The sequence below is a fragment of the Podarcis liolepis genome (genome assembly GCF_965112155.1).
Source record: "Podarcis liolepis genome assembly, chromosome: 1".
In the NCBI taxonomy this organism is placed as follows: domain Eukaryota; kingdom Metazoa; phylum Chordata; class Lepidosauria; order Squamata; family Lacertidae; genus Podarcis; species Podarcis liolepis.
In genome coordinates, this window is record NC_139554.1 from 74922522 (window position 1) to 74950468 (window position 27947).

General features: G+C 43.6%; 1 protein-coding gene across 1 annotated transcript; it reads left to right on the forward strand.

Moving 5' to 3' along the window:
- The first annotated feature begins 321 nt into the window (after positions 1-321).
- On the forward strand, positions 322-27874 carry CTSD (cathepsin D). Its single transcript, XM_083490092.1, has 9 exons — positions 322-672; positions 4287-4443; positions 17207-17330; positions 19358-19476; positions 21233-21432; positions 22380-22502; positions 22828-22972; positions 24184-24282; positions 24893-27874. Exons 1-9 carry the CDS (start codon positions 611-613, stop codon positions 25061-25063), a joined length of 1200 nt encoding a protein of 399 aa, XP_083346218.1. The 5' UTR covers positions 322-610; the 3' UTR covers positions 25064-27874.
- Positions 27875-27947: the final 73 nt, after the last annotated feature.

The following is a 27947-nucleotide window of genomic DNA, read 5'->3' on the forward strand; positions in this document are numbered from 1 at the left end:
AGGACAAAGGGTGATTTAGCTTTTTTTAAAAAAAGAAAAATAAATTTGCAAGGTTTTTTTCTTCCCGAATGAAAAAACAAAAACAAAAAGCAACGAAAAGTGCGGATCATCGTTTACTTTAGAACAAAATGCTAAGTTGTGAATCAGGTGCGTGACAAAAAACAGGAACCCAACATTTGCTAATGTTAAGCAAAGCCGTGTGACTTTTGGGGGTGTCCGGGTGCAGCAGCGCCAGCGCTTAACGCGGACTTCCTCCTCTGCAGCCAACCAACTCTCGCGGAAATCGCATGTGCGTAAACAGGCATGTGCTTTTTTTGGCTCAGCTTTTGCTGTAATGAGACGGGAGCATTTCTCCTGATGCCTGACGGCACTTACCGGGTTAAAGACCTTCCCCCTCCTCCTCCGGGGACCACGTGACTGCGAGAGAGGCACATTTCGGGCGGTCAGCTGACCAAGCAGTCACGGGGTTGTATTGCTCAGTCATTCCCCTTAATACCGGGAGGGCTGCGGGTGTGCAAAACAGACCGGACTTGGAGCAGCACGAGAAGCGCATCTGCTCCCCGTCGGTACCTGAGAGTTGCTACGATCCAGCCCAGCCGCTGCCGTCGTCATGGGGCTCCGCTCTTTAATCCTGCTCGCGTCCCTGGTGGTCGCTAGCTCGGCGCTCATCAGGTGAGGGTCGCCTTCCTCTCGCACAGTCGCCAAGCGCTCGGGGTTCCTTGGCTGGCGGAGGAGACTGGAAAGAAGATGGGGCGGCGGGGGGGGGGGAGATAAGGAAAGCTTTGCAACCTTCCGGAGGAAACTACAGGGTTGTTGTGTTTGGAGTAAAATGGAGCCCCGTGTCTGCTGATCAACCGTGTTGATCCTGGCTTGGCTTCTCACCCGGGAGGGCGTGTCCGGAAAGAGCGGACATCTCGAGGGCTCCGTCAAGTTCAGCTCGTGGCGTGCTGCCCTCGATTTGCAGCCTTGCGGGATCTGGAGGGGCTGGGCGGCTCTGCTGTCATCTGCCCGGTTGCAGGGCTCTCAGACGAGCGAGCAGGATCCTTTCCGTGAAGGGGAAGTGCTGAGGGTTCAAACACAAGGAGGGTTAATGTGTGGATCCGTGTGTACATCTGCCCAAATATGCTGGTAGGCCTCTCCCCTCCAAGCATGTTTTATCTTTTAAGAAAATAACACGAAATTCACTTCCTTGTAAGGGGTTAGGGTTGTAGCAAAGAATACAGGCTGTTGTTGTCGGGGTATAATTTCTGCCACCCCCCTTGGTACCCAGTTTTGTGATACTCCTGGCTCTCATTGTGCCAACTCCATCTAAAATGTAATGGAGGGGGGCATCAAGATTTGAGGATAGGTAGAGGGAGGATTTTAGAGATCAAGCTGCTGTGCAAACCAAGATTTAGTTGATGTGTGGCAGGAAGTTAGTTATTGGAAGAAGTAACATCCTCAGGAGGTATTATGCTCTGTAGGCAAGTTGTCTTTGATAAGACGATTCTGTGCAGGTTTACTGAGAGAGACCCAGTTAGTTTGGTGAGGGTTACTTCCATGTTAGTGTACCTAGGGTTGCAACTTGAGCATGAGAAGTAGTCCTGAGTGGCCTGTGAATCTTCTCCTTTCTCAGATACTAATTAACAGGACTTATTTATTTCATACAGTCTATATACTGCTTGACTATAAAAATAGCAACCTCAGAGTGGTTTACAAAAAGAATAAAGCAATAGAATTGGTTAAGAACAATAGATGTTACCCAAAAAACCAAATAACCCAGCCTTAATCTAGTGAATGTGAAAGCGCTGCTTAGTTTATACATACTTTCAGAAAAACTGCAAGCACCAAGTGCTTGAGGTAAGGAGCCTTGAACATTGAGACAGTGCCCCACTGATGGATCACATAAGAAACAGAGCTCCAAGAGTAGATTTTTATAGGCACAGGCATTGTAAAACTCTGCTCACTTGGTTTCTCACACCCACCCCACCCCTGCTTTCACACACACATGAGACAACACCTGTTTGAAGAGATGGCACTCGGATAAAGACTAACGCCATCACATGTTCATAGTAAGCAAACGAGTTTGATGGCTGATGTTCTGACATGTAGAAAGTGCCTCCTACGTGGTTGGCAGTGCTTTAAAACTTGGGTCTAGCTTGACCAAAGTTATAGCTTTCCCAGTCTTTGCTTTCTGTTAGTACTAAATGTTCCAATCATGTTGAAACAGCTAAAAACATGAGCCATAGCCAGTTGCAGAGAAGACTGAATTATTTCAGAAAGGGTCATACCCATAGAAAGGGAACGTTCCAAGAATGAGCTGTAATTGAAATAGGTCACTTCATCTCCTGAGATCCACAAAAGTGTTTCAGCAGTGGTGACAAGTAACTCTTGTCCGCCTGGCTCTGAATACCCAGCAGAATGAGACATGCTTACCTTCTCTGCCTCTGTTTTCCATGCATTGCAGAGAATCTGCGGTGGGAGCAGTCTCTTGCTTTATGCTGGGTTGGCCAAGCTGCTGGTCAGTTATTGTTAGTAGACCATTGTTTCAAATATTCCACGAAACCAAGAATGCCAGGTGGTAGCTTATGTTTTTGCAAGAAGTTATAATTTGTTAGTTTCTTTTGTATATAAGTGATTGTTAGCTATGAACCAGTGAAATAAAACTAATTTGCCATTAGCAATGTATCAAATCTGTTGCTGATTAGTGTATCTTTGTCCTAATCAAGTCAATACTCAGGTCAAGTGTATTTCACACAGTTGATCAAAACTTTTTTTAAAAAACCAGTTTCAAATGCCCATTATAAGTTCCAGGGTGGGAAAGATAACTCCACTCCACCCCTTTCCCTTGTGTGTGTGTGTATGGAGATCTTGCTACTTCTTCCCTGGCATGGTGAGAAGCTGGCTGCTGACTCCCTCCTTCCATCTCTATACATGCTCGAAGATGGTGGCAAAAGAAGAAGCAGAAGAAAAGTTGGCCACTCAAGCCAGCCAAAAATTGTGTAGTTCTGCTTCTATGGCTACTGTCATCTGAAGGGATCATAAACTTGCAGATAGTTCCACTGACTCTTGGTAGTATCTAACACTGCATATACCATACACACTTGACTTCAGGTATATTCCATTGAACTCAAACCCCTAGGATATACCGGAAAACACCTAACCTAGATTTTCTGCAAATTCCAGTTTGGGTTGAACTGCTTTGCTGGAATTGTCTTTATTAAAGTATGAGTGACTCCTAGCCGAAAAGAAACTCTTGCTCTGATGTCTGTTCAGCATCCTGTGGCTTTGGGGCGATGCTGCTGTTCCAAAGCCTTTTCCCAGGCTGCTCAAGCAAACTGCCAGACAAGAAGCATTGTGATTTATTGGAGCTGGTTCTTTTATCCTCCTCAGGATAAAAGCTTGCCAGGAGGCTGCATCTTGTTACACAAAGGCAAACAAGCTAAAAGTTGTGAAGTGTTAGGCAGGTTGTTGTTAATGCATTTGTTATTACTAAGAGCACCAGGTTATGGATGACATGGAATAAGAATTATAAGAGGAAGTATAGTTGCTGCTATACTCTGTTGGGGCACATACCGTATATGGCTCTTTGGGTGATAAAAATGATCAGGCACAGGATGTGTTCAGTTGTTAATCTGCTATCTTTTGGTACTTTCGTTTGTCAGCTTTAAAAGCTGCTTGGTATCTGCAGATGAAAGGTGCCATTTAAGAGTATTATAATCAAAAGCTAGTTGGCAAATTTCCCTGAGGATAGCCTCCCAGCATAATCTAACATACAAAAAAAAAATGAAATCAAGTTTCAAAACTGGATCCAGTAGGGAGGTTCCCATAAATGCTGCCAAATTCCCTGTAGGGGTAGACTAGCAAGGATCCATGAACTTCACAGGAGCCATGTCAGTAAGCAAACCCCAATGGAGAACCTAGCTGCTTGTTCTTTTGATATGAAGACAAAAGAGAAAGTTGCTGCATTTGCTGCAAAGAGAGATGTATTTCTTTTGAACTTCTCTGAGATAATCTTTGGCTGTGTACAGTAGTATCTCAGGTTACATATGCTTCAGGTTACAGACTCCGCTAACCCAGAAATGGTGCTTCAGGTTAAGAACTTTGCTTCAGGATGAGAACAGAAATCATGCTCCGCGGCCCGGCGGCAGCAGGAGGCCCCATTAGCTAAAGTGGTGCTTCAGGTTAAGAACAGTTTCAGGTTAAAAACAGACCTCTGGAACGAATTAAGTACTTAACCAGATGTACTACTGTAATTGAAACTAGATAATATTGATAATGGTCCCCAAATTGTTTCTGCTTGACAGAATTCCATTGAAGAAGTTCCCCTCCATGCGCAGCATCTACACAGAATATGGGACCAATGTCCAAGACCTGAATGAGTTGGGGGAAATGCTGAAATACAAATTTGGGGGCGCTGGTGTGGGCGCACCAACCCCAGAAGCTTTGAAGAACTACATGGATGTAAGTATAGTAGTTGTAGTAGTTGATTGTCACTCTTCCTAATGCTTTGACTGTTTCTTCCTTCTTGGCGACTGGGATCTGTGTGGTAGAGCAATATCCAGGAACCCTGCTATTGTCCTTGCCTGTGTCAGTGAATAAAACCATTAGGGAGAAGGTCACATTTAAAACTGACCTTGAAAATTATCCATAGTGGTATTTGTAAACACCCGGCAATCAGGGTTTCAGGGTCACAACTGCACATCCTCCTCTTCATTAGGCAGGCTTGGCATGCAGAGAACTTGTGCTGTCATCCCAGAAGCATTTCAGTGTATCAGCACCATGTGAATTCTCCTCCCACTGAAGCGCTGCACTCCTTGGGGCATGGCCTCCTTTTCTAGAGAAGCCGTGTGTTTGTGGGAGATAGGGCAGGCTGATAATGACTGTTTGCCCTGTGCAAAGGTAATTGTTGAAGCAAATGGGAATGTGTAGGAGGGGTATGAGGAAATCAAGGAAGCTTAAGACTGGATAAGATATGGAGGATGCTCCTGAGGGCTTGACATGTAGGATCATAGCCATTATGACTCGGATGATCTTGACATTGAAGAAAGAACGCTCGCAATGAGCAAGAGAAGACTTGCTGTTCTTGGCATCCATTTGTCTCAAGAGACAGTGGAGAGCGCCTCCAGGGATGATGTCAAACTGCTGCATTAGCATCACCAAAGTGACATCCCCCAGGGCCCAAGCCTGGGAAATGTGTTTGGAAAAACCTGAAGGCAAGACACCCCCCCCCCCGTCTCAACCTCGCTGATGTGGTCCAAAGGAAACCAATATGTCTGGCACCAGCTTCACTGTAGGAGTTGCTGGAAGGAGGTGTTTAATGCCCCATCCAGCCGTCTTGGGGTCTCCACTCCAGATTTGCGTGGTGTTTACTCCTTAGCCTTTTCTTCTCCCGAAGATATCCCACAAGGCAGCGGAGGTTTAGGATCTTCTCCTAGATGGGCTACCTTCCCAGGTTTATGAGCCCCACCTGACCCTCACTTCCATCTACAGCACATGCCGAAGCACCTTCTTGACCATTGGATCCACTCCTGGTCTTGCCTGCTGAATCCGCCACAGCCTGTCTTCACATGCAGGGGAAGGCCAAGCGTAGACTTAACAGTGTGATAACCATGGGCTGCAGGACCGAGTATAAGGCTAGAACTAGAAGCTTCTGAGCAGAACTTAGTTTTCTGGCAATCCCACTGGCTTCAGTTGCATTCCTCTTGGAAAACCCTTCTGCTCCCCACGTCACTTCCTCCACACTTTAAAAGGATGACTCATACCTGAACAGGCTGAAACTTAATCCAGTTAACAAAGATTCACAGTAGCTGTTGGTCCAGTCTTCTTCCCTAATAGGATTTTGATGCAGACCACCCATCAGTGCTAGGATGTCATAACTTGTCACTGAATTCTTCTTGCCATTTTATAAATCGCAGAGAAAGTGCCACCATTGAACTCTGAAAAGAGGCCACTGTAGCTTGAAATGAAATTTGCTACAGTCTCCGCAGACCGTTTCCCACTCTGAACTTTTTTTTTTGTAAAGTGCTGTAACAGCCATCTCTCCTCCTTCCTGCTGATTTAATGATGCCATAATGTAATACTGGCTTGCAAGCCAAGGGATAAGTAAACAGAATACATTCAGAATCTGAATTGGTGAGGTAATAGTGCTTTTTTGGAGCAGGGAAGTGTATAAGGCCAACTTGCACTTCTTAGCAGATTTTCATGATTAGGTTGGTCTAGGTGATGTGCTATGATGCCAAGTTGCATCAATAGAGAAGTAATAGAAAAGATTCCATATAAAAATGTGATGCTCAATCTTAAAACCAAGTTCATCCAGGTTTATTGGAATTTACATGTAAATATTTTGAGTAGTTCTTAGAACTACAGTCATACCTCGTGTTGTGTCTGCTTCATGCTGCATCTTTCTGTGTTACATCCCGCAGCAACCTGGAAGTACCGGAACTGGTTACTTCCAGGTTTCGCCGCATGCACAGAAGCGCTAAATCACGCATGTGCAGACGCAGTACTTCAAGTTATGGGCATTTCACCTTACAGACGGGCCTCCAGAATGGATCCCATCCATAACACGAGGTACCACTGTACAGGTGGTGAACTGTTGGGTCATTTTAGCAAATGTGAGAATAAGCCCAAATGGTACTTGGTATGGATGGCTCTGCTGGATGATCATCAGGTAGAATCTTAAAGTTGGAGGAAGGAGTCTTGTTATAAAAGCCTGACTGGCCTCAACTAGAAGTCAAGCACTTAGTGTCACTGGTCTCTTGCTGCGAAACCATTTTGGCAAGCATCCTCACTTCTGACTTTCAAGCATCTCTTGAAGACTTTTTAATGCCAGCAGGCATTAAATTCATGACCAGAAATATTTGATTTCTGATCATGGAGTCACCTTACTGATTATCTGTATTTTCAAAACTTAATTTATTAAAATGACATTTTATATTTTCACAATACATGCTGTTAAAATTTTATGATAAGGTGGTATAGAAAGTTTTTATGATATGATGGCATAGAATTACTTCTGTAAATAACTGTATTCTAATAAAAAATTCCTTCCAGTAGCACCTTAAAGACCAACTAAGTTAGTTCTTCGTATGAGCTTTCGTGTGCATGCACACTTCTTCAGATACACTGAAACAGAAGTTGCCAGATCCTTCTATATGTATTCTATATGTATTCTAATAAGCCATCTGAATGTTGACTTCATAGTTCAAAGCTTCTGGTTGTCTTTGGGCAGAATGGAGTGTACCTCCAGTACCAACACACCCAGCATTTCTCCTTAAACCACAGAGCTTTGAAGTAGAAGCCCGGGATGTTTGTGTGTTGCATTTGAAGGCATCTTCCCATTCTCCCATCAGCTGATGGATGGGTAGGAGCACACCTTGCTTGACTGAAGGAACAACCTGGTTCCTCCTTTGAAGTGCTGCCTGGTACAAGGCTGTTTATAAAGGGCTGTTTGAAAGCCCTGTGATTTGCTGGCTTTGAAGTCCTGAGAATTAGGGCTTCGGGGGAAGCATCACCTGATGGCAGGTGATTGGCAGGTGAGCTGCCTCACATGCCTGTCAACTGGCCTGCTGGGCTGGGTGAGATGAAGATCTGCCCATCCTATCAGAAAAGCTTCCCTACCCTTGTCTTTGAAAGTGGGCCACTGCTGACATGGGAAGGTAGTTATAGTGTGGCCTCTTTATTTAAAACCACAATACAACATACAGTAAAACCTATAAGCAGTAGGATCCAATTGTCTTATTAAAATTGTCAAATTAAAATCACAAGACTGTAAAGATCTTTCCATATGGTCTCTTGACTTTCCCTGTCCTTGTACACATTTTCCTGAATTGAAATTAACTACATAACTTCTGCCCATCACCACACGCTTGCTACTCCCTTTCTCTTAATTCTTGCATTCACAGTTGGCCACAGTCAGTCACTTCCTTGACCCAATCATAGAGGCCTGTAGTAGGGTGGGACATCAGCGTTCTGTCCATGATAGGCGTTCTAAATATGGGAGGATGGCTTTTGTTTTTCCTTCAGAATTACCAAACACCTGCTGTTAGACTTGCGGAGGGTTTTTGCCACAGTACTTGCAGAAATCCAGGCTGAACATCCTAAAGGGACATCCTTGTGTCTGGAGAGAGTTGTGACAGATGGGGAAGTTATGTGAGTGGCCAGTATAGCAGCTGAAGCCTGAGAGTTTGGGGGCTGCTTCTCCAGCTTGAGGTGCAGCCTGGGCTTGCTGTGCTCTGAATTGTGTGTGCCTTGTCTCTTGCGAAAGCAAGTATCTTGGCTTCTCTTCCTCCCCCCCCCCTGCCCCAGGCTCTTGTCAGCCACCCAGTTTTCTCCTGTGACTTGTCCTCTTTGTTTGCCAATCCCAAGGGAGTTCTACAAGCAGGGGGACAGAAGTGTTTAATCAAGCTCTACCTCTGATGTTGAAATGTGCAAGGTGAAGGTTGTGCAATACATAGCTGATCCGAAACCATTTTTTCCCTATTTGAAGAAGGCTTTGTCTCATGCCATTTTTTTAAAAAAAAACTGAATTTCAACATTTGGAATGAATACAAATAGAACCTATCAGATTGCATGTATTGGCAACAGACCAGAGAGAAACATGGATTGGAATCTTTTCCCATGACATACTTGACTTCAAGTGGCAGATGGTGCTGTTTAAACACTTGAGCCCATACCTGTGTCCTGAAATACTTGCAGTCTTAAAAGCACTGGATCATGTGCTTCTCTGAATGTGTAGATCAGTCCTCCAAACTAATGGGAGTTGAAGTCCATCTAGAAAGTTTTTTACGGTTATTAGAGAAAGAAGAAAATGGTGCTGGACTGCATTGCCATTTTTTTCTTGCCACGTTGCAAATGGCAAGCACATGCTCTGAGTTGTGTGTGGCAACCCCTGTGTACTCCTTTTCTCAGGCTACTACTGCACTGACCTAGAGCAGGGTCAGTATTCTCTCTCAGCTGCTACAAGGCCACACTAAAACCTTCCGTAACCCAGGGTCCTAAAAGAAATTACCAAATATATGCCTTTCTTCCCCCCCATCCTATAATTAACAGTTTACATAAAGCTTGTATCAGCATGCAGCTGGTAGTAATATACTTTTAATGTCGAGTTTTGTGCATGGAAATGCAACTGGCTGCTCTTCAGGGGTGTGGAACTACTCGAGACCCTCAAGCAGTCATACCTTTCCTCGTTTCCATTGCCTGCCATGTAGAAATAACACATGGGTTTGGGGCAGTTATCAATGGTAGTGGATCACTATGCGCCTCTGTGCCTCAAGAGTAGGATCTGTAACTTCCTCCAGACTGCAGGTCACTGGAGCAGTTGAAGATATTGGAGGATGGACCAGAGAGGAGAGCAGGCATCACAAACCTGATTGTCCTTATTTCCCTTGGAGAAAGGCAATCAGTAGATATTCTGCTTGCTTTGCTTCCTTTATACTTCACCCTTCCAAGAACATATACCAGGGACTTTCTCTGCTAAATTTCTCCCTGTATATTCAGAAAATGATAATTATCTAGAAACTTTTAAGGAACGTCCCAAGCTTTTTTAATGCTTTTGGGTTTGTTACGCGGCATGAGAAATGTATATTTTTTGCAGGAAATTACAAATGCCTTTCTTAAAGTGTTTCTGTTACCAGAAGCACTTGAAATTTGTAGCAGCTGTAATAGGCAACTGATCACCAAACAATTCTATTCCTGTCCCCGCAACAGTAAGTGTCGCTGAATTTAACGGGTAGATGGTAGGCATTCTCCCAAAAACTGTGTCTAAACTGCAAGCTTCAAAACTAGTGGCTTGGAGAAAAGTGATGGGAGAGAATAGATTGCTCCCAGATATATCCCTTTCACTTTCGGGACAAGCAGAATATATTAAATGGTTCTTTTTGTGCCTTATCTCCTGTTTTGTGAAGAATGGCAAATGAGATCTTAAGCACTGTAAAAGTTTGATTGCGCTACCAGTGATTTTTTAAAAAACTTTTTTAAATGAACAAAAAGTGACAACAAGGCTTCACCCTCCTGCCTCTGATGTGTGCAGGGTATTGCGCATAGGCTGGATTGGGGCTAGCTTTGGAATAGTGCTACATCTAAGACTTGCTCCCTGCCCCCTTCTTACCACCCTGCAATGCTCCCCATTTGTCTTGTTCCATGAGGAGATAAGACTATGGGGGATTCATGGTTGTGGTACAAAAACCCAGCTAGTTTCAGTTAGCTTTATCTACAAAAGGGCTGTGTATCTATTTTGAAGTCTAGTCATGAGACAGATAAACTGTAACAGAGCTCCTGACATGATAATTGTGCAAATAATAGCTTACTGATGAGCTCTCTCTTGTGACACACACACATAGTCCAGAAGCTTATAAATCCTTTTGCCATGCGACAATGTTTTCCTCATGTATACAACTGGATTTGCTAACTCATTTGCCCTGTTAAGTAGCCTTCCAATGGAACTGCAGACCTGAACAACTCTTTTTATCAAGAGAATCCCATGGAGGGACCCCAGAAAAATGCTTTGATGACGCTTGAGCATGCTCAGTGGGCATGGAATGCTGACTGCCTGTTGGGAGGGGGAACAGGGTGGTTGGAATCCTGAACGGAATCGTTCCACACCACATTTTCTTGCAGGTCCCCCTTGTGTTCTTAGGGAAAGCTTTAATTCTTCTGGGCACATTTCAGATCCTGTTGGAGCATACAGTTTTGGGTGTTGCTCTGCTAGAATTATGTATCTGGAAGATTCTCTCCCCCTTTTTTTAAATGAATGTTGCAAGCAAGGGGATTGTTTACATAGGTTGATATTTGAGCTTAATATGGGAAGCAGTGTTGACTTCTCATTTGAGTACTCTAAAAGACTTCTTCCAAATTACAGCCCAGTCCTAATTTAGATTGCATTTAGCCTCTAGGGTGGGGCACACCCATGGCTATGCTGAGCCACCATTACAAAGTGAGGCTGCTTTGGACTAGGTGGCTGCTACACCAGAACAAGGCAGCACACTAATCCAATGTGGGACCTGCCAGATGTTTTGAACTACAACTCCCATCAGCCCTCGCACATTTGGAGTAGTCCAAAACATGTGGAAGGCAGCAGGTTGGGGAAGTCTGGTGAATAGAGATCTGGATGAATTTGACAAGTCCAATATAGAAGTGGTTGGCTTCAGCTAGTTCTTCTTTCTTTCTTCTACAACCCCCCCCCAAAAAAAAAACAAACCTCAGCTTGATGCTGTTGTTTCCAACATCAGCTGGTCAGTCTTGTCCCCCTTTCACCACATTGAATCTTTGCTATATCCTCCTATTTTGCATCACCTTTCCTTCTGAAAATGGCAAAAGTGGAAGGAAAAGTTGCTTCATGACTGTTGTAAGCTTCTTACTGTCAGTTTGGTTTTTTTAAAAAATTCTGCTGCTGTTGGCAAATAGCAAACTTGGGCAATCTTCTCGAAGTGGACTGGAAGCTCGTTCTGACACACCCAGACCACTCCGCACTCATTCACACAGGCAAAAATATATATTCCTGGTGCTTTTATAGCTATGCCTAGCCAAGCTTCTCACAGTGGAGCATCCTGCAAAGGAAGCTGCTTTCCCATGCATCAACCCATTGCCCATCTACCTCCCTCTTGTCTGTCCTGGCTAGCAGAGGCTCTCCAGAGTTTTCAGACCTACTACATGGCTACGTTGGAGCCTGAACCTGGATGCTCTCCCATTATAAAATGCAAAGTTGCAAGGTTTTGCCTGGGATGTGAATCCAGCACCTCTTGTACCCAAAGCAAAAGGAACCCAACGCCACTAGACACATTCCGTGGATACAAAAAATGGCAGGTCCATGGGTGCTACTGTTGTTTACGGCCGATAGGATGTTCACCCTTCCTTAAGGCTGCGAAGGTGGTCAAGGTTGTAATTGTGAAAGCTTTCTAAAGTGGTCAAAATTAAACTTGGGAAAAGTCACTCTGTCAGTTTTCTGGCTTGATGTGCAGGTGGAGATCATTCTTCTGTATATTTCCAAGAGGAACTCCCTGTTAGCCTAAGGCCTAGCCCTCCTAGCCAGGTTGCTGCCACTCCTCTAAACACCACCTCATTTGCAATTTGCAAGAACAAGACACTTCTGAGTCAGCTTTCCAATTAATATTACTTAGAGTAAGGCTGCCCCCCACCAACTCAATCTGTTTAGGTGTTGTAACAGCTTCATACCTGTCTTGGCTTTATTCCATCTTTCTTTAGAAGCAGTCCCCATGGTGGCTGTTACACAATGGCCTGTCTATATTAGGCAGGGAGAAGTGAAGTGAATTTCTTATCTTTAATTGCCGAACTCAAGTGAGCCACCCAAATATGAAATCCTTCACTTGATGTATGTCTTAACTCTTGCTCTTGCTGGCAAAGGGATAGCTCAGGTGGTAGAGCATGTGACTCTAAATCTCAGGGTTGTGGACACTGGACAAAAGAGAAGGTTGGGCTAGAGGAGTCTTATGGTCCCTTCCAACTCTACAATTCTAGTTGTATAATGCATGGATGACCACACACAGAAGCCTCCCAGGTGCAACTATTAGGGGTTGCAGTGCAGAACAGAGGCAGGATGGACTAGGTGCATTAGTGGTGGCATCAGGTAAATGCTCAGTAGAGACACCAATGCTAGGGAATTGGTATAGAGCCAGTGTGCTGTAGTGGTTAAGAGCGATAGACTCATAATCTGGTGAGCCAGGTTCACGTCTCTGCTCCTCCACATGCAGCTGCTGGGTGACCTTGGGCCAGTCACACTTCTCTGAAGTCTCTCAGCCCCACTCACCTCACAGAGTGTTTGTTGTGGGGAAGGAAGGGAAAGGAGAATGTTAGCCGCTTTGAGACTCCTTCGGGTAGTGATAAAGCAGGATATCAAATCCAAACTCCTCCTCCTCTTCTTTTCTCTGTGCATTTTATATATAGTGGCAGCCCTATATCTGCAGCAGACAGCTTAGAAACGGCCTTAACAGACTGTGATCAATGCAGCTCATGATCCCCTTTTTATAGTTTGCTTTCAAAAGTGGTAGGGAGGAGAAGAGAAACTATGTTTTTGCCAGCCTTCAGTCAATTATTGCTCATCCCAGATTGACGATCCCAATCCAGATATTGCTGTGGATTGCAGCAATCTCCTGGCAGGTATACCTGAAGAGGGGTATAAGCAACCAGTAGCTCCACATCAGCAGTTTTCAACACATTCAAATGTAAATGAGTAGGAAAAAATGCTTGTGTTTCTCAAGATGAAAAAATAAGTGCACTGTGCCTACTCATGCCAGGAAAACACTTGGCAAAGTTCACAAACCTGTTCTGGAGCAAAAAAAAAAATGCCATGTGCGTTGGGTTGCCACCCTTTCTTCTTTCTCCAGGCAGAACTTCTGTAATAGCTGTTGGATCAGCAAAAATGGGAGGAGGCGCAGCTTTCCCCACTGTTGAGGTGCAGCAATTGCCAGCGGATGGGAACAGCAAGCTGTACCTAATCAGTTTAGTAGGAATCCTGCTCCAATAAGTTTTTGTGGGGTTTTTTAAAGTCAGGGAAGTGAGGTTTATTTTCCGTTGCATACTATGGCCATGACAGCTGAGGAGGGAGGAAACATCCAAAGCATTCTTCCATTAAGTGCAAATTTCAGCAGGCTACAGGATATTGATTGTGGTAGATGAAGAGCTCTTTGCAACTGGAAAGTCCTCTCCCCCCTCCCTTTCCCCCCCTTTCTATGGTCAGTACATGCACTGGAAGCAAAAGGCGTAAAGACCTACTTAATCCTTGTTGGTTCAGCATGTACGCTACTTTTGCACTCACTGGTGCTTATGCTGGAGCAGAAAGGGAACATGTTTATGTCTCATTGAGCAATTGAGTCAAATGCTGACTGCATGGTTTGCTAGGATGTCTTTGGAAACGTAAGAGAGTCTCCCTCCCTCTTGTTTAAAAGTTGGAGGAGTCTGGAATATATTCCCTGCCATAGTAGCTGCAGCCCTAGAGAGGGATGAGGAGCAAGTAACCTCCATTTACTCAGTGTGTTAGAGGAGCTAAGGCGGTGTGTGTGGACCTTTTGTTACAAATGTTCTCCCTTTAACACATAGCAAAAATGGGTATGGAAAAACCTTGGGGAGGGGTAGTGTGCAAGTTCTGTGCCCTCTCATAGGATAGGTGCTACTTCATTTTTAGTTCTACTCTGCCGCTTGTTGGACCGTGTTAAACAGTAGGACCCATCTGGCTGCTGTTAGCAAAAACCCATTGTGTCATTGCTCTAGTTGCTGCTTGCAGAATTCCCACTCATTGTTTCAGGGTGGGGAGGGAGGGAGTTACTGCTTGTCTTCCAGTGGCAGTGTCTCACTTCCAGAGTCCTCCCTGTGTCTCTTCCCCCTCCCCAAAAATAGGTTTGTGTGTTTCACAACAGTGTAGGTCCTAATGGAGTAAATGGATACGTAGCAATTCCTTCCCATCACATGCATGTCCTGGTAAGTGACCATCCTAAGCATAAGCAGCTTCACATGCTCCTTAGGCAGGATGGGGAATCTTTCTCGAGATGCTGGGAGGACTTACACATTGCATCATCCTTGGCTAGGGCTGATGGGAGTTGGAGCCCAGCAATGTCTTGAGGGTTGCAGGTTCCCCATGCCTCGATGGAATGCAATTCAGTTTTACTCAGAGTAAAACCATTAAGTTAATTAAATGTGGCAAGTTAGGTCCATTAATTTCAGTAGGTCTACTCTGACCAAAACTTAGTTGAACTCCGCTCCCTCTTTCTAGACGGCTTAATTCCTCCCATCTGGAATGTGAGCCTCTTCCTGGTTCAAGTACTTAAACTACCCTTCTGATTTGAGTGCAAAGGCTGCCAGGCTCCTGCCTGAATGGTGGTTCCTTCATAGTATAGCAACTATTCCAGGAAGCGCAGGTGAGCAAATACATAGGATTTATCGCATTGCAGCAAAGATTCTGCATACTTAAAAAAAATGTGTAGAGACCATGTGGCACCTCAACTTTAGCTTTAGGAGCATGGACAAGAATGGAATATAATGATTTCTAAATACGATCCAGGACTTTATTCCTCCGTGTGTGAGAGAGAATTTGTACAGATAAATGTTGCATAAAACACTGGCCTTTGTAAACAAAAGTTGCTTAAGTACAAAATGAATATCAAGGCAGCAGTCCTGGTTAATTACAAGGTGATTTACAGCCTCTAATTCTCCGCTATGCTTTAAGAGTAATAGCCCAATATCTTTGGCTTATATGACGTGCTATATAGGTACTAGGTTAGAAAACACACCCTGCCCTAATACAATAATGGTTTTAATGTGAGGTGCCAGGGAGGAGATGGCAGTATAATTTCCTTTAATCTCCATAGGCTGTAGGCACAGAACGCAGGTAACATTTTTGTACCCAAGTAGTTTGACCAGAGGAATGAAAAGCACCTCCCACCCTGAGTGGTGGAGCTGTTGGCTGTGTCATTAGCTGTTGCCTTGGGAGCTCCTCTCATCCACCAGTTTTTGTGCACTTGTGCCCCAGGAACTCTGAATAGGCAAGCACATGTGCTGGTAAGCAATATGAAGTTACTGGCTGAGCCAAGTGAAGTTTAAATATTGTCACCAAAACATGGACATTTGAATCTACCTTTGTAAGGCGGTAACCCCCAAACATTGCGGATGAAATTGGGTACACCTTCTGTCATTCTTAGCCACCCACCCACACACCCTAAAGGGAGTTAGACATTCTGTTGCAATATATGACTGGAAGTTTTGCTGAGAGATTTGCATATAAGTATGGGGCATGTTTGGGATACAAAACTCTGTTTTAAATTCAAGCACACTTTCCCAAGGGAACCAGGGAAGAGGAATGATGACATCCTGTTGTATCCATCATGGAGCCATCACATATGAGCATTTGCTAGATTTTTGGATGTTGGGAATGAACTTGCAGTAAAGAGTTGGCTTAGCCCTTGTTCAAATAGAGCATTTTAGTACTTCCACATAAGTGAATGGTAGCAATCCATTCTTAGGGTTGGAGTGAAATCTCTTGGCTCTGAGTGGCTAAGGCCTTACTCTTGGGAATAATTGAGAGGCATAATGCATCTCTGTGCTCCGAACACACTGGCAATTAAACATTGCCATGTTTAAGCCAAGGATGAGCAGTCTGTGGCTCTCTTTATTCTGCTGGACTCTAACTCTTCCATCCAGCATGGCCAATGGTTGGGTACGATGGTGGAAGTTGTAATCCAACAACCTCTGGAGGGCCAGAGGTTCCTCATCTAAGCCCCACATGTGATATCAATCATAATGACAAAGTGTAGGCAAAGTGTAGTTTATAATAACTACAGTGGTACTTTGGTTCTCAAACTTAATCAGTTGCGGAAGTCCGTTCCAAAACCAAAGCGTTCCAAAACCAAGGTGCGCTTTACCACAGAAAGGAATGCAAAATGGATTAATTTGTTCCAGACTTTTAAAAACAACCCCTAAAACAGCAATTTAACATGAATTTTACTATCTAATGAGACAATTGATCCATAAAATGAAAACAATAAACAATGTACTGCAGTCACACAATCAATCAATCAGTAGCTGAACTGGGTTCCACACAGTCACGGAAACAAAACGAAACAAAAAAGCCACGAAAACGCAAAAAATATACAGCAAAAACATGCAAGCTGGTGACCCTTGCAACATCTTTTGGAAGCAAATGAGACTTGCATCTAGAGTCTCCTCATCTTGATACAGCCAACTCCCCCTTCTTTTTATTGATTTACTTTGCATCTTCTTCCTTTCCTCTAAGGGTCTAAACGCAACCTTCATTGCCTCCATCCCTCCTGCCCCATTTTTTTCCTCACAAGAAAACCTGTAAGGAAGTTCAGGCTGAGAGAGAATGACTCGCTCACAGACCCCCAAAGGAAGCTTCATATCTTAGTGGGAATTTGTACCTGGGTCTGCTTACTCCTGGTCTGACACTCTGATCATTATTCCTCCCTGGTGCACACTCTTGCTCCCTCTCTATATGCAGCTTGATATGGGCGTGGGGTAGTTATGTAAGTTTGGTGGCTTCTTTTGCGGTAGCCACTGACTTATCTCAATCCTATAAATAACACTGTGGTAAGAACGATCCCTTAGTAGTAATCCTCCATACTGTGGGGCAATGAGCGTTGTATTTGGCAATCCAGTACCATGAAAGTGATGCTTATTTTATTTCTTTGCAAACCTGGTGCAAGCCTGGAATGATCAGCTTCTTACCTTTTGTCCTCTCATCTCAACTTTCATTTTGCAGGCTCAGTATTATGGAGAGATTGGCATTGGGACACCCCCACAGAGGTTTACTGTGGTCTTCGACACTGGCTCTTCCAACCTCTGGGTGCCTTCTGTCAAGTGCCACTTGTTGGACATTGCTTGCTGTGAGTATCTCTTCAGTTGACTGACTTAAGTAGCACCATCCATTAATCCTCTATAGTGTATTTATGTGATAAAGCCTATGCCAAGCTCTTACTTTGCATGAAAATGACTAACTTTTAAAAAAAAATTTTATTTGCCATATCATTGATTGTGTCCTGTGCTTCATTCTGAGAAGCCTGGTACTTCCTGTCCACTATTTTTTAATATTGCTTCCAACTTGACTCCCCACTCCTTGCTGCTTTTTAAGAATACTTTGATTCAACTGACCATTGCTTGAGAGGCAAAGAAGTGTACTTCTCTCTCCTGGGATGCCTGCTCCTCAGCACGTTGGAAACTGGTCAGCCAAATCTATCTGTCACTGTTCTTATATTATTGAGGCATATAACCTTGCACAAGGAATATGAAGCAATTTGAAATTTAAATATAACCTTTAGTTCTGAATAACATTTTGCCATTTAGAGCAGGAGTGGAAAACCTGCTCCTGGGCTCCGGCTCCCATTGGCCCCAGCCAACTTGGACCCGGTGGTCAGGGACGATGGGACTTGTAGTCCAGCAGCGTCTGGAGAGCCAGCACTGATTTAGAACTTATGCTGTCAACTGTGTTTCCCCCTCATTCCCAGAGGATCTGTCAGAGCACTTAAACCAGCAGTTCTCAACCTGTGGGTCCCCAGATGTTGTTGAACTACAACTCCCATCACCCCTAGCTAGCAAGGCCAGGGCTCAGGGATGATGGGAGTTGTAGTCCAACAACATCTGGGGGACCTACAGGTTGAGAAAGGCTGACTTAAACAGAGTTGGTGGCAACACAGGTCTGCTAACCATTCCACCTTTTTTACCTCTGAGCGCCTAAAGTGATAATAAAATATACTCCATCTCTTAACTAATTTAAAGAGTCTCCCCAGACTACTGAATTAAATGCAGCTGTTTCTGCTTCTGATGAGACCCTTGTGCACATTGGTAGAGATCACTGTGACCACGTCTTCTGAACTTACCTGTGCGCAGCAACTCCGCTGGCTGAAACTGATGGGAGTTTTAAAACATCCTGACCACTGGCCATGCTGGGGAGGGCTGGTGGGCGTTTTATTCCAGCGGTAGTTGCAGGGCTGCTTGTTAGCCACCCTTGCTTTAGGTGGAAAACGGATAATGACTTTATTAAAGGTGGTTTGAAAGAGGGTGTTCTATGCTTGTTATGCACACCCAGCTGGTTTTGCAAGCTTTTATTCTGTAAAGCCTGTTTGACTAGAAATGCATAGCACACAAAAAAAGGAAAAAAGGTGCCTCATAGGAAATGAAGCCCCTCAAACTTCTTTCAACCCTCTTGAAAAGTGTGTGAGCTCAGCACGTGTACCTGGGTTTTTCATGTCTTGGGAATCTTCAAGAAACAAACCTGCCAGGTATACTTGAATCCCAAAATATACTTTTCAAATCCAATTTAGCAGCCAAATTGGATCTCTCCACTTAATTCTCCATGTGTTTGAAGAGCTTTAGAAAGCACTCTGTGCTAATGCTTTCAGGTAAAGAGATGCATGTTGGCAGTCGTTCTACCTTATTCTGCAAGTCCCTTTAGTTCAAGAGGAATGAAAAATGATTCTTCCCAGCAGATGGGACTTGAAACAGGCAAAGTTAGTTGTGCTACAACCATGCCAGATCTAGCTAAGATTTGGTAAAGACCACCTTTCTCTGGAAGCCCCGGTGGGCTACAATTTAACTGTAGTTGCTTTCCTAAACATCCCTGATACCATTGTGGGCATGGCATAAAAAGTTCAATTTATAGAGGAAGACTAGGTTCATATGCTGTCTAGATGTCTTCATTGCTTCTCCACTTAAGATGTTCAGAAGGCGATATAGCTGTGGTTATTAAGTAACCATGGCCTCTGTTTATAAAATGAGTCCAGTCCATCAGTCCCTGATCTGGAACACGGGGTTGGTGTCTCCTCAAATATTTGTCAAGTGTTCCAAGTTGGTAGACTGTGTGTGGATTTATGTGGATTTATGTATATGTGTGTGTCGTGTTATTTCCCCCCTGCAGTGCTGCATCACAAATATGATTCTTCCAAGTCCAGCTCGTATGTGAAAAATGGTACAGACTTTGCCATCCATTATGGTACTGGGAGCCTGTCAGGATTTCTCAGCCAAGATCATGTAACGGTTAGTACATCACCAATAATTCACTTCTCCAAGCTGTTAAAGCTTTGAGTCTTTAGCAAAACAACAACAGCCACCATATGAGAGTACTAAAATATCATAGTGTGATAGGAAATCCTGGGGATAGTACCAAAAGATTGTGAGGCATATGGGATGTGCTTTTTGCAAAACATAGATTGCCTAGCCAGTGATCAGCTTTAATGTAGAGCACTGTGGGTTTGTTTTGCTGCTTCAGAAAGTAAATGACAGCATTGTGGCAATTTTTTTTTTTAAAGACAAGGTAGGAGAAGTTAGTTTCAAATTTATTGTCCTGTAGCTGCACATTAAAACAGCTTTTCTCGTGGTGTGCCATGAAAGGCCCCAGAAGCTCTCTTTGCCAGTCCTTTCTATGAGCCTGCCATCTTTAGTGGCCAGTTTTAAAGCTACATGTGTATGGAAAGAATTGCCTTGGTTTGTTTGTAATCCTCCTAAAGTAAACTACAGCTGCTGTGGCCTTAAGGGAGCCTGTACTTGTCCAGGTTAAGTTGATGGAAGTTGCTAGACTAAGGTGATACAATTATTTTAAGCAGCATTTAGCACCAATCACTGAAACTTAGTTTCTGAAAAAGCTTCAGCCATTGTGTCTCGTTATAAGGAAAGGGGAGCAAGGGAGACTTAACTATGATATGCATGTAATCACTGGCTGATGAAGCAACTTTTACAGGGCAAAGTTGTCTTGTCCCTTTTTATTCTTAGGAGCGTTTGCTAGCAGAGCAGAAAAAATCAGAATAATCATATAATAAGTTTTTGTCCTGCCCTTCCCCCCAAAGGCAATTAGGGTGGCAAACCATAAAGCAATATAACAGCACAATTAAAAAATAAAGCAAGGAAAAACTTCAAGAGCATCTAAAACCATATTAAAATAGCCACATGTTCTCACATCTAATAATTTCAGGGTTGCTAGGAACAGTATCTTTCAACCATCAAATGCCTGGGTGAGCAGGGATGTTTTTAAAATTCCTCCTGAATGTTAATAGTGAGGAAGACAAGCAAGAGATTAGAAAGAACAATTCTGACATACCAAACAAAATCTTTGCCAAGTCTCACAATTTCATCATATCTGGTCATAAATTGAGTGGCGAAGAAACAGCCTAGATGAATTCATGTGAAGCCCTGGATGGTATTTCTTTCTCCTTCCCACACCCTGTGCCGCCTTTGGTCAGATTCACCTGGCATTGCTCACTTTTGTGGCTCTGTGGCAAGGAAGGGCAGGAGCAGAAAAAAGCAGAGCTGTTGCCACATTGACTCCCAAGGTTTGAAAATTGTTGCCTGGGGGAAGTTCAGAGCTTAACATCTCTGCGATTTCAGAGAGGTGATAAAACTTCCTCTTTTCAGCAAGCATTTGCTTCTGTGTCTAGTTCCTGTATTCTGTGTTTGTGGGTTTTTGTTACATTTGCGTTTGTTGTTGCTCACAGCCTTGAGCTTTAGAAAAGCAGTTTAATCGCTTAAAAATTACAAAATGAATACAAAAGCGAGATAATGGAAGTTGCATGGTTTCTAAGAAGGCAACTGCATGCTCCTTATCAGCTTTTATGTTTTTCAAGATTGCTCTGTTTGTTCCATGTGCCTTTATATGGCATGTATTGAGAAGGGAGAGATCCTGGCACCACTTGAGCATGTTTTTATCTTACTACCAGAAGAATGATACCATATTTGTTCCAATAATGGTGTAAATGTGTGTGTTTTGGGTTCTCCCAACCTTCCTTTCTCTTTCTCCCAGATTGGTGACCTGATTGTCCAGAATCAGTTGTTTGGTGAAGCTGTCAAGCAGCCTGGTATCACTTTCATTGCTGCAAAGTTTGATGGCATCCTTGGCCTGGCATACCCTAAGATCTCTGTGGATAAAGTGTTGCCTTTCTTTGACAATGCAATGCAACAGGCGCTAATGGAGAAGAACCTGTTTTCCTTTTATCTAAACAGGTGAGAATGTCACCTTGCTTTAACTTGTGTGCCAAGGACCAAAGGGAAAGGCCTTTCCATCCCCAAAGGAAACATCTTAATTATTTCATATGTGTGGTGGTGGTGCCTACATTTGCTGCGTAAAGATAAAGCCCTTTTAAGAAGATGGAAAGATTATGTGTGGCATCCATTAGGAGAAGAGGGAATATCAGGGTGTGATGGACAAGGAAAGAAGTTCTTGTTTGTCATTTAGAAATGTCCTGATGTCCTTTGTCTCATTTCTGTCTTGTGACTCACACCCAATTCTTTATTCTTTTTTAAAAAAACCACAACACAATACAATATTTGCACAAAAAAATCAGTGCATGATATTGATTACTATATGGTGCAAATCACCTGATCATGAATAAAGAGTCCTGCAGCATCATATAAGAAATGCCCCATTGTTACTGGGTATGGGCCAAGGGTTTCCCCAGCAGAGTATGCCCGCAACTGTGAAAGGGCTCAGGGAACCAGCAAATGAGCACGACACAGGTGCAGGCTCAGAATGGTCTGAAGGCTTGCAGTGCAGCCCTATGGGAAACCATACACAGACCAGTCTTGAGCTCTTTAGATAGACCACCATGGTGTACGTGATAAAGGATTGCCACCCGATCTGGTGCACGTGTTACTTGGGGAGATATCTGTTGAGTTCAGTTTGGGCTTTCTCACTGGTAGGACTGCTTAGGATAGCAGAGCTGTTGAAAGCCAGACTTAAAGAAATATGCCAAGTACACAAAGGATGGCATTGCTTCCCTTGGATTCTGGGGGCCTTTTCCCTGCCCTGCATCACTTCTGTATCCTTGTCCTTACGTGTTTTTTCCATTTACATTTCCACAGTTCTTTGAGTGTATTGCTCTGAAGCTATGGATCTCCCTCCGTTTTTGTACTAACATTTTCCTTCTCCACTTGTGTGCTGCCTCTTCTAGGGATCCGAAAGGAGCCACTGGAGGTGAATTGCTTTTCGGTGGGGTGGACCCACAATATTATACTGGGGACTTCACCTGGGTGAACGTCACTCGCAAAGCTTACTGGCAGATCCACATGGACAAGTGAGTTGCTTCTCTCATTTGTTTCACAGGTGCACAAGGGGGTCCATAGTTTATTAGCATATAGATTGCCTGCAACAAAGCATTGTTCTATATCCCCAGTGGGAGCTGTGTAACACCATGTAGGGCTTGCAGTAAGCGAGGACTCCGGGGGGGGGGGGAGAGAAAACCCCACTCTCCTAAAATCTTCCATGCTGTGCCATGTAGCACAGAAGAATTTCAGTCCCCAATGCTGAGGATATTGCTACACCCAACTGCACAAAGGTGGGTAGAATTGAATTCTTTTAAAAAAAACAAAAAACATCTGGGAATTGTTGTCTTCTTCCAGGGTTGACGTTGGCAATGGCCTGACTGTGTGCAAAGATGGCTGTGAAGCTATTGTAGACACAGGGACCTCCCTCATCACAGGCCCAACAGATGAAATTAAGCAACTGCAGAAAGCCATTGGAGCTAAGCCAATCATTAAAGGACAGGTAATGTGGGAATGGGGTGAGGTGGTGGGTCTAATGTTGGGACATCCATATGTGCAGCCTGTCTACTGCTTCTATCAGGGCTGGCTAGCCTGGGACCCTGCAGATGTTGTTAGGCTCCGGCTCTACTCAACTCCACACATTAACCACACTGGCTGGGGCTGATGAGATTTGGGAGTCGAGCATCTGAAGGGTCACAGGTTCTCTAGCACTGCTTTTTATATATTGGTTTTGGTCTCAATTGGGTTCAGATGCAGCCAATAGCTTGGATTGCTACCTCAAAAGCAGCTTGGTTACTAGTTCAAAGCGGTTCATATGTTACAGTACTGCAGCTTTCCCCCCACAACCAAACCTGCTTAGGAAGAATTGGCCATAATAAGTTCTATACACCCTCCCTTCCACCTCAGAGGATTTTCAGGTCCATACTCCAGTCTGGCTTATACAGCATGCAGGACTTCTTACAGTGTCAACATCCCACATGTTGTGCTTCGCATTGGCGCTTGTGTGTAATGTTAGCATGCCTGTGATCAGCAGCTTCTGCAGGTGCGCCATCGACATCCTGTCATTACATGCAAACAGAACAGTGGCTGAGAGAAGAATGCTTAAAATGTGGCTCAAGTGAGGGCTGAACCCCTTACACTCAAAGGGCTTATTTGTAGCTTGCATGCTGTGTAAGCTGGGTCTAAGACAACTCCCTCAGCCAATGGCATAGAAGGAGAAATTCTGCTATGTTCAGCTTCAGCTGCCGCTTCAGCACTTTGAGAATTGCTGAATAATGATAAATTTCCTGTCTGTGTAGTTCTTAAAAGGTGCAGCAAGGTAGGTCTACTCAAGATATGGATCTTCCATCTGTTTAACTGCCCAGATATACGGCTTTTTTGTGGGAAAGGCATCAGAATGTGACACTAATTGACGTGTAAGAGGTAGTAGTAGTAGTAATGTTTGGGGTTTTTATAGAGAACTTAACGTTCCCTGTAATCCTAATAATGGCTCAGTGCTGCCCCTGTACTGCAGCTGGGGACAAGATGTTTTTTGCCAGCAGGAAAAATCCAAGGGGTGCCCCTGTTCCAGGAAGAAAAGCCTAAACAAGTCCCTTTTAGGGAGAAGTGGAGTGTAGGAGTCACTAGCTAGTTCTTGTCTACACACCTTCAGGAGTCAAAATTCATAGCTCTACAACAAGGTTCTTATACTTCCAATTTATTTTTATTTTTCAGTACATGCTTCCATGTGATAAGCTGTCTTCCCTTCCCACTGTGAACTTGGTCCTGGGAGGGAAATCCTATGCCCTCACTCCAGATCAATATGCCTTGAAGGTAAGTTCAAAACTATTTATGAGATCATCCTAAGAATGCTCACCAACCTATCCTAGACGCAGCAGTTTTGGGTCCCCTGGATGCTTTTATTGATGTTCATCCAGCATCTAGTAATAGATTTGTTATATCTGCACTGGATCCTGTGCACTTCAGGGAAATAGCTAGGACTCTTAAAAGCACAATGGACTCTGCCTTTGTGTCTTTTTACATGGTAGTTAGTTAAACCTTAAGACAGAGAGTTCTCTCATTGCATACCAATTACTTAAGTGAAGGATTAGTGAGCAAATCCTTTTTGGGGAGGAGCAGGAAGAGGACTGAAAACTAATAAATATTGTGGGGGACAATAAATGCTGCTTAAGTGGTCAATGCACATCTATAAAACATTGTTTGACCATGGCTTTTCTACAAGGATATGTTTGGGCTTATATATATATATATTGAAGAGGGATTGTATGCATGATCTTCTTCAACAACTGGTGGCTCTTTAGGTGCTCCTGAACACTAAACTGCAAAAGGAAGCAAACAAGGTGCAACTATAGAGAAGACTAATATGCTCTTGCTTGCTCACTCTCTTGTTTTTAAAAAACCCACACCTTTTCTCTCCCTGTAGGTTACTGTTCAAGGAGAAACTCTTTGCTTGAGTGGATTTTCAGGCTTGGATGTCCCACCGCCTGGTGGACCTCTTTGGATCCTGGGTGATGTCTTCATCGGCGGTTATTACACCGTGTTTGATCGAGATAATGATGCCGTTGGTTTTGCAAAAAGTTCCGGCAGCGCATAAATGCAGCTGACAACCACCTCCCACTCTCTCTCCAAATTCACCCACAAACACACTGGAGTTTTCTACTGTGTCTTGTAGGCATTAGGAACAAAATCAGGAAAGTTAAAAGGAAAACAAAAAATGACACTTTAAAATTTAAATAAGAAGGAGCAGAGATCTTTTTAAAAAATAATCTGAAAAGCTACTAGTGACCATTGAACAAACACTTGTCCTTCCTCGAATGATACAGGCCATAGAAAAGTTATAATAAAAACATACCTAAGGAGCCCCAGCATTGTATGAGCTCTTCAAACATCTGGTTACTTGACATGCTATTCCTTTTTAAGCATAAGAACTATAAATGCCATATTTAAATTAACACAGTTGCAGGGGATTGGACTAGATGAACCCATTGGTGTTCCTTCCAATCCTACAATTCTATTATTTATCCGCTCCAAAAAAGAACCCTTTATACATGCTTTTAGATTCACTTGTCTAGCTGTTCCCCATTTTTAATTTATTGATATATATATAAAGGCAACATAGAGAACAGAATCTTTCACAGTTGTTTATGGGGGAAGTGCTAGGTAGTTGGGAAGTTACCACGGAATTTGCATTGGGCTAATGATCCCCGTAGTATTTCTTGTGGGGATGTGGGAATATAGCAAAATTGTCCTGATTTGCATTTTTTAAAGAAACGTAGCAGGTCCACATCACTTTGGGTTAGATGGGCTCCAATGAGTAGAGAGTCATTGGGAAGTTATAACTGTGGAAATGGGTATTTCTATAAGGTATGATTGGGTTCTCCACTTTATATTTTATAAACGGCCACAGTTTTGATTTTGGTCTGAGCAACCCCATTCAGGTACCGTAGTTTCACGATACATTGTTACAAGTTCTTTCTCTTGTTTTCCCACACCTTACATAATTCCCAGCTTCTTTTGCGGGTGTAAGGAAAGTGACCATGATTTTTGTGAGATCTTTCCTGCTCAAGGTTGCTTTGGAGATTCATCAACTTGTCAAATATGGCCTCTCCCCACACCCCACTATTAAATCAAGTCACAGCTACTCTGACACTCGTTTCTCAGCACAGAAAAATCCTGTAGATCTCTTGATAAAACAGGGAACCTTGGGTGTGGGGCAAGTTCAACCTGCCCTTGCAGAAAGCACGACTGATCTTCCTGCTCAACAGCTGACAGGCAGGGGTTTGAATCCTGCTTGGTCACTCTCTCCCTCCAACCCCATAGGCCAACTTTGGCAGGTGGCCAGGATCATCCACCTGTCAAGAGTTGACCTGTGGGTTGTGGGGAGATGAAGATCTGGCACGCCGAGCCAAAAAGGTTCCCCACCATTGTTACGAAACTTACTCTGCTATGAGAAGCTTGGTCTCTGCACAGATTGATTCTGGTTACCTAGACTTTTATGGAAAGTGTTTTATAAAAAGAGCTGACCCTGCATTGGCGTCTATTTTGGCCTGGCAAGCAGAAGGCATGGAGCAGCCCTTCGGGACAGGAAGGTGGAGGTAAGCTAGGTAGATGTTAGTTGAACAAACTGGAACGTCATTGTTTAGTTGGTAAATGAAGTCTTCCAGTATCTTTTTAGATAAATCTGAAATGTTCCATTGATATTTTGGAGCCCAGCCCTAAGGTTGCGAGACAGCACGGATAACACAGAACACAACTTTTAGATTAAACAAAGAGCTGTTCTGATGCAGAGCCAAGCACACTTCGCTGAAGATGCTTTATTTTAAACTAGATGAAATCTGGTTCATGAAGAGCAACACAATAGAAAAGCTGGTGAACACGGGGGAGTAAAAGGCACCAGGAATTTGAACATACATTTGTGAATAGGCTGCATGTCCTAGACTACAACCCCACCCCCACCCTCCTGGTTGGGTTGAATACTTTGGAATGCAGATAAGCATCAGGATATCTAGAGAAGGCTACACCTGCTTGGGATTGCTAACAAGATGCTGCCATTCAAAAACCATGGTGTGTCTGTAAGCTTGTGAAAGATACAGAAGTATATTGGAGATGTCATTGAAACTGTAGCATCCTTCCCCAACCTGGTGCCCACCATGTTGACTGGGGCTGGTTGGAGTTGCAGTCTAAAACATCTAAAACTACCAGGTTGGGGAAGGGAGTTGTAGCATGCCCTGAGTTACGATGGGTATATTGAAATACACTTCTTTAAAATCCTTGCTTAGCTCCTCCTAACAGTCTTCAACCCTGAACTAGTAATTCAAGGTCACTGAATAGCTTCTCACTGAGTAATATCAAGTACAAATACTCTAGGAACTTTCATTTCAAACTTAAGTGCCCAAAGCTCTTCTTAAGAGAAGCTGTATAGAAAGTGTCTTAAATTTTCTTTAGGTGGTCATTCATATCAGGATAAGATTGAACACAAGTCTTTTGTCTTGAAGAGATTTTATCATGAATGTCGTATATTATATATAAAAAAGTATCTCTCGCTCATTAGCACTGAGTGGGCTGATTGGCCGGTAATGGTATATTTTTCAGTCTCTTGGAGGCAACTGCTAACAGCAGCCTAACCACCACCACCACTCCTTTAAAAGGCATGTGGCATAGTCTATAAAGGAGGAGAGCGTTCTCTGCAGACCTTTGGAAGGTTCAGTAGAGGAATCCGCTTGTTTGGAATACATTTAGAGCTGCTTGCCACTCCCCCCTTGTTTTTTGCTTGCTTTTTCTAAATGTGTAAGATGCTCTTGTGGCTCTCCTGTTGGGCAGATGCAAGTTGTAGCTGATCTCTCCACTCAATTTGTCATAGAAAAATTGTAATGAAAAAATAAACAATTTTGTCTCCTCTACATTCCATCTTGCGTCATCATTTGAGTGGTTTGGGTGGTATTTTCCAAGGAACCAGATGATCCATTCAGTACAAGCAA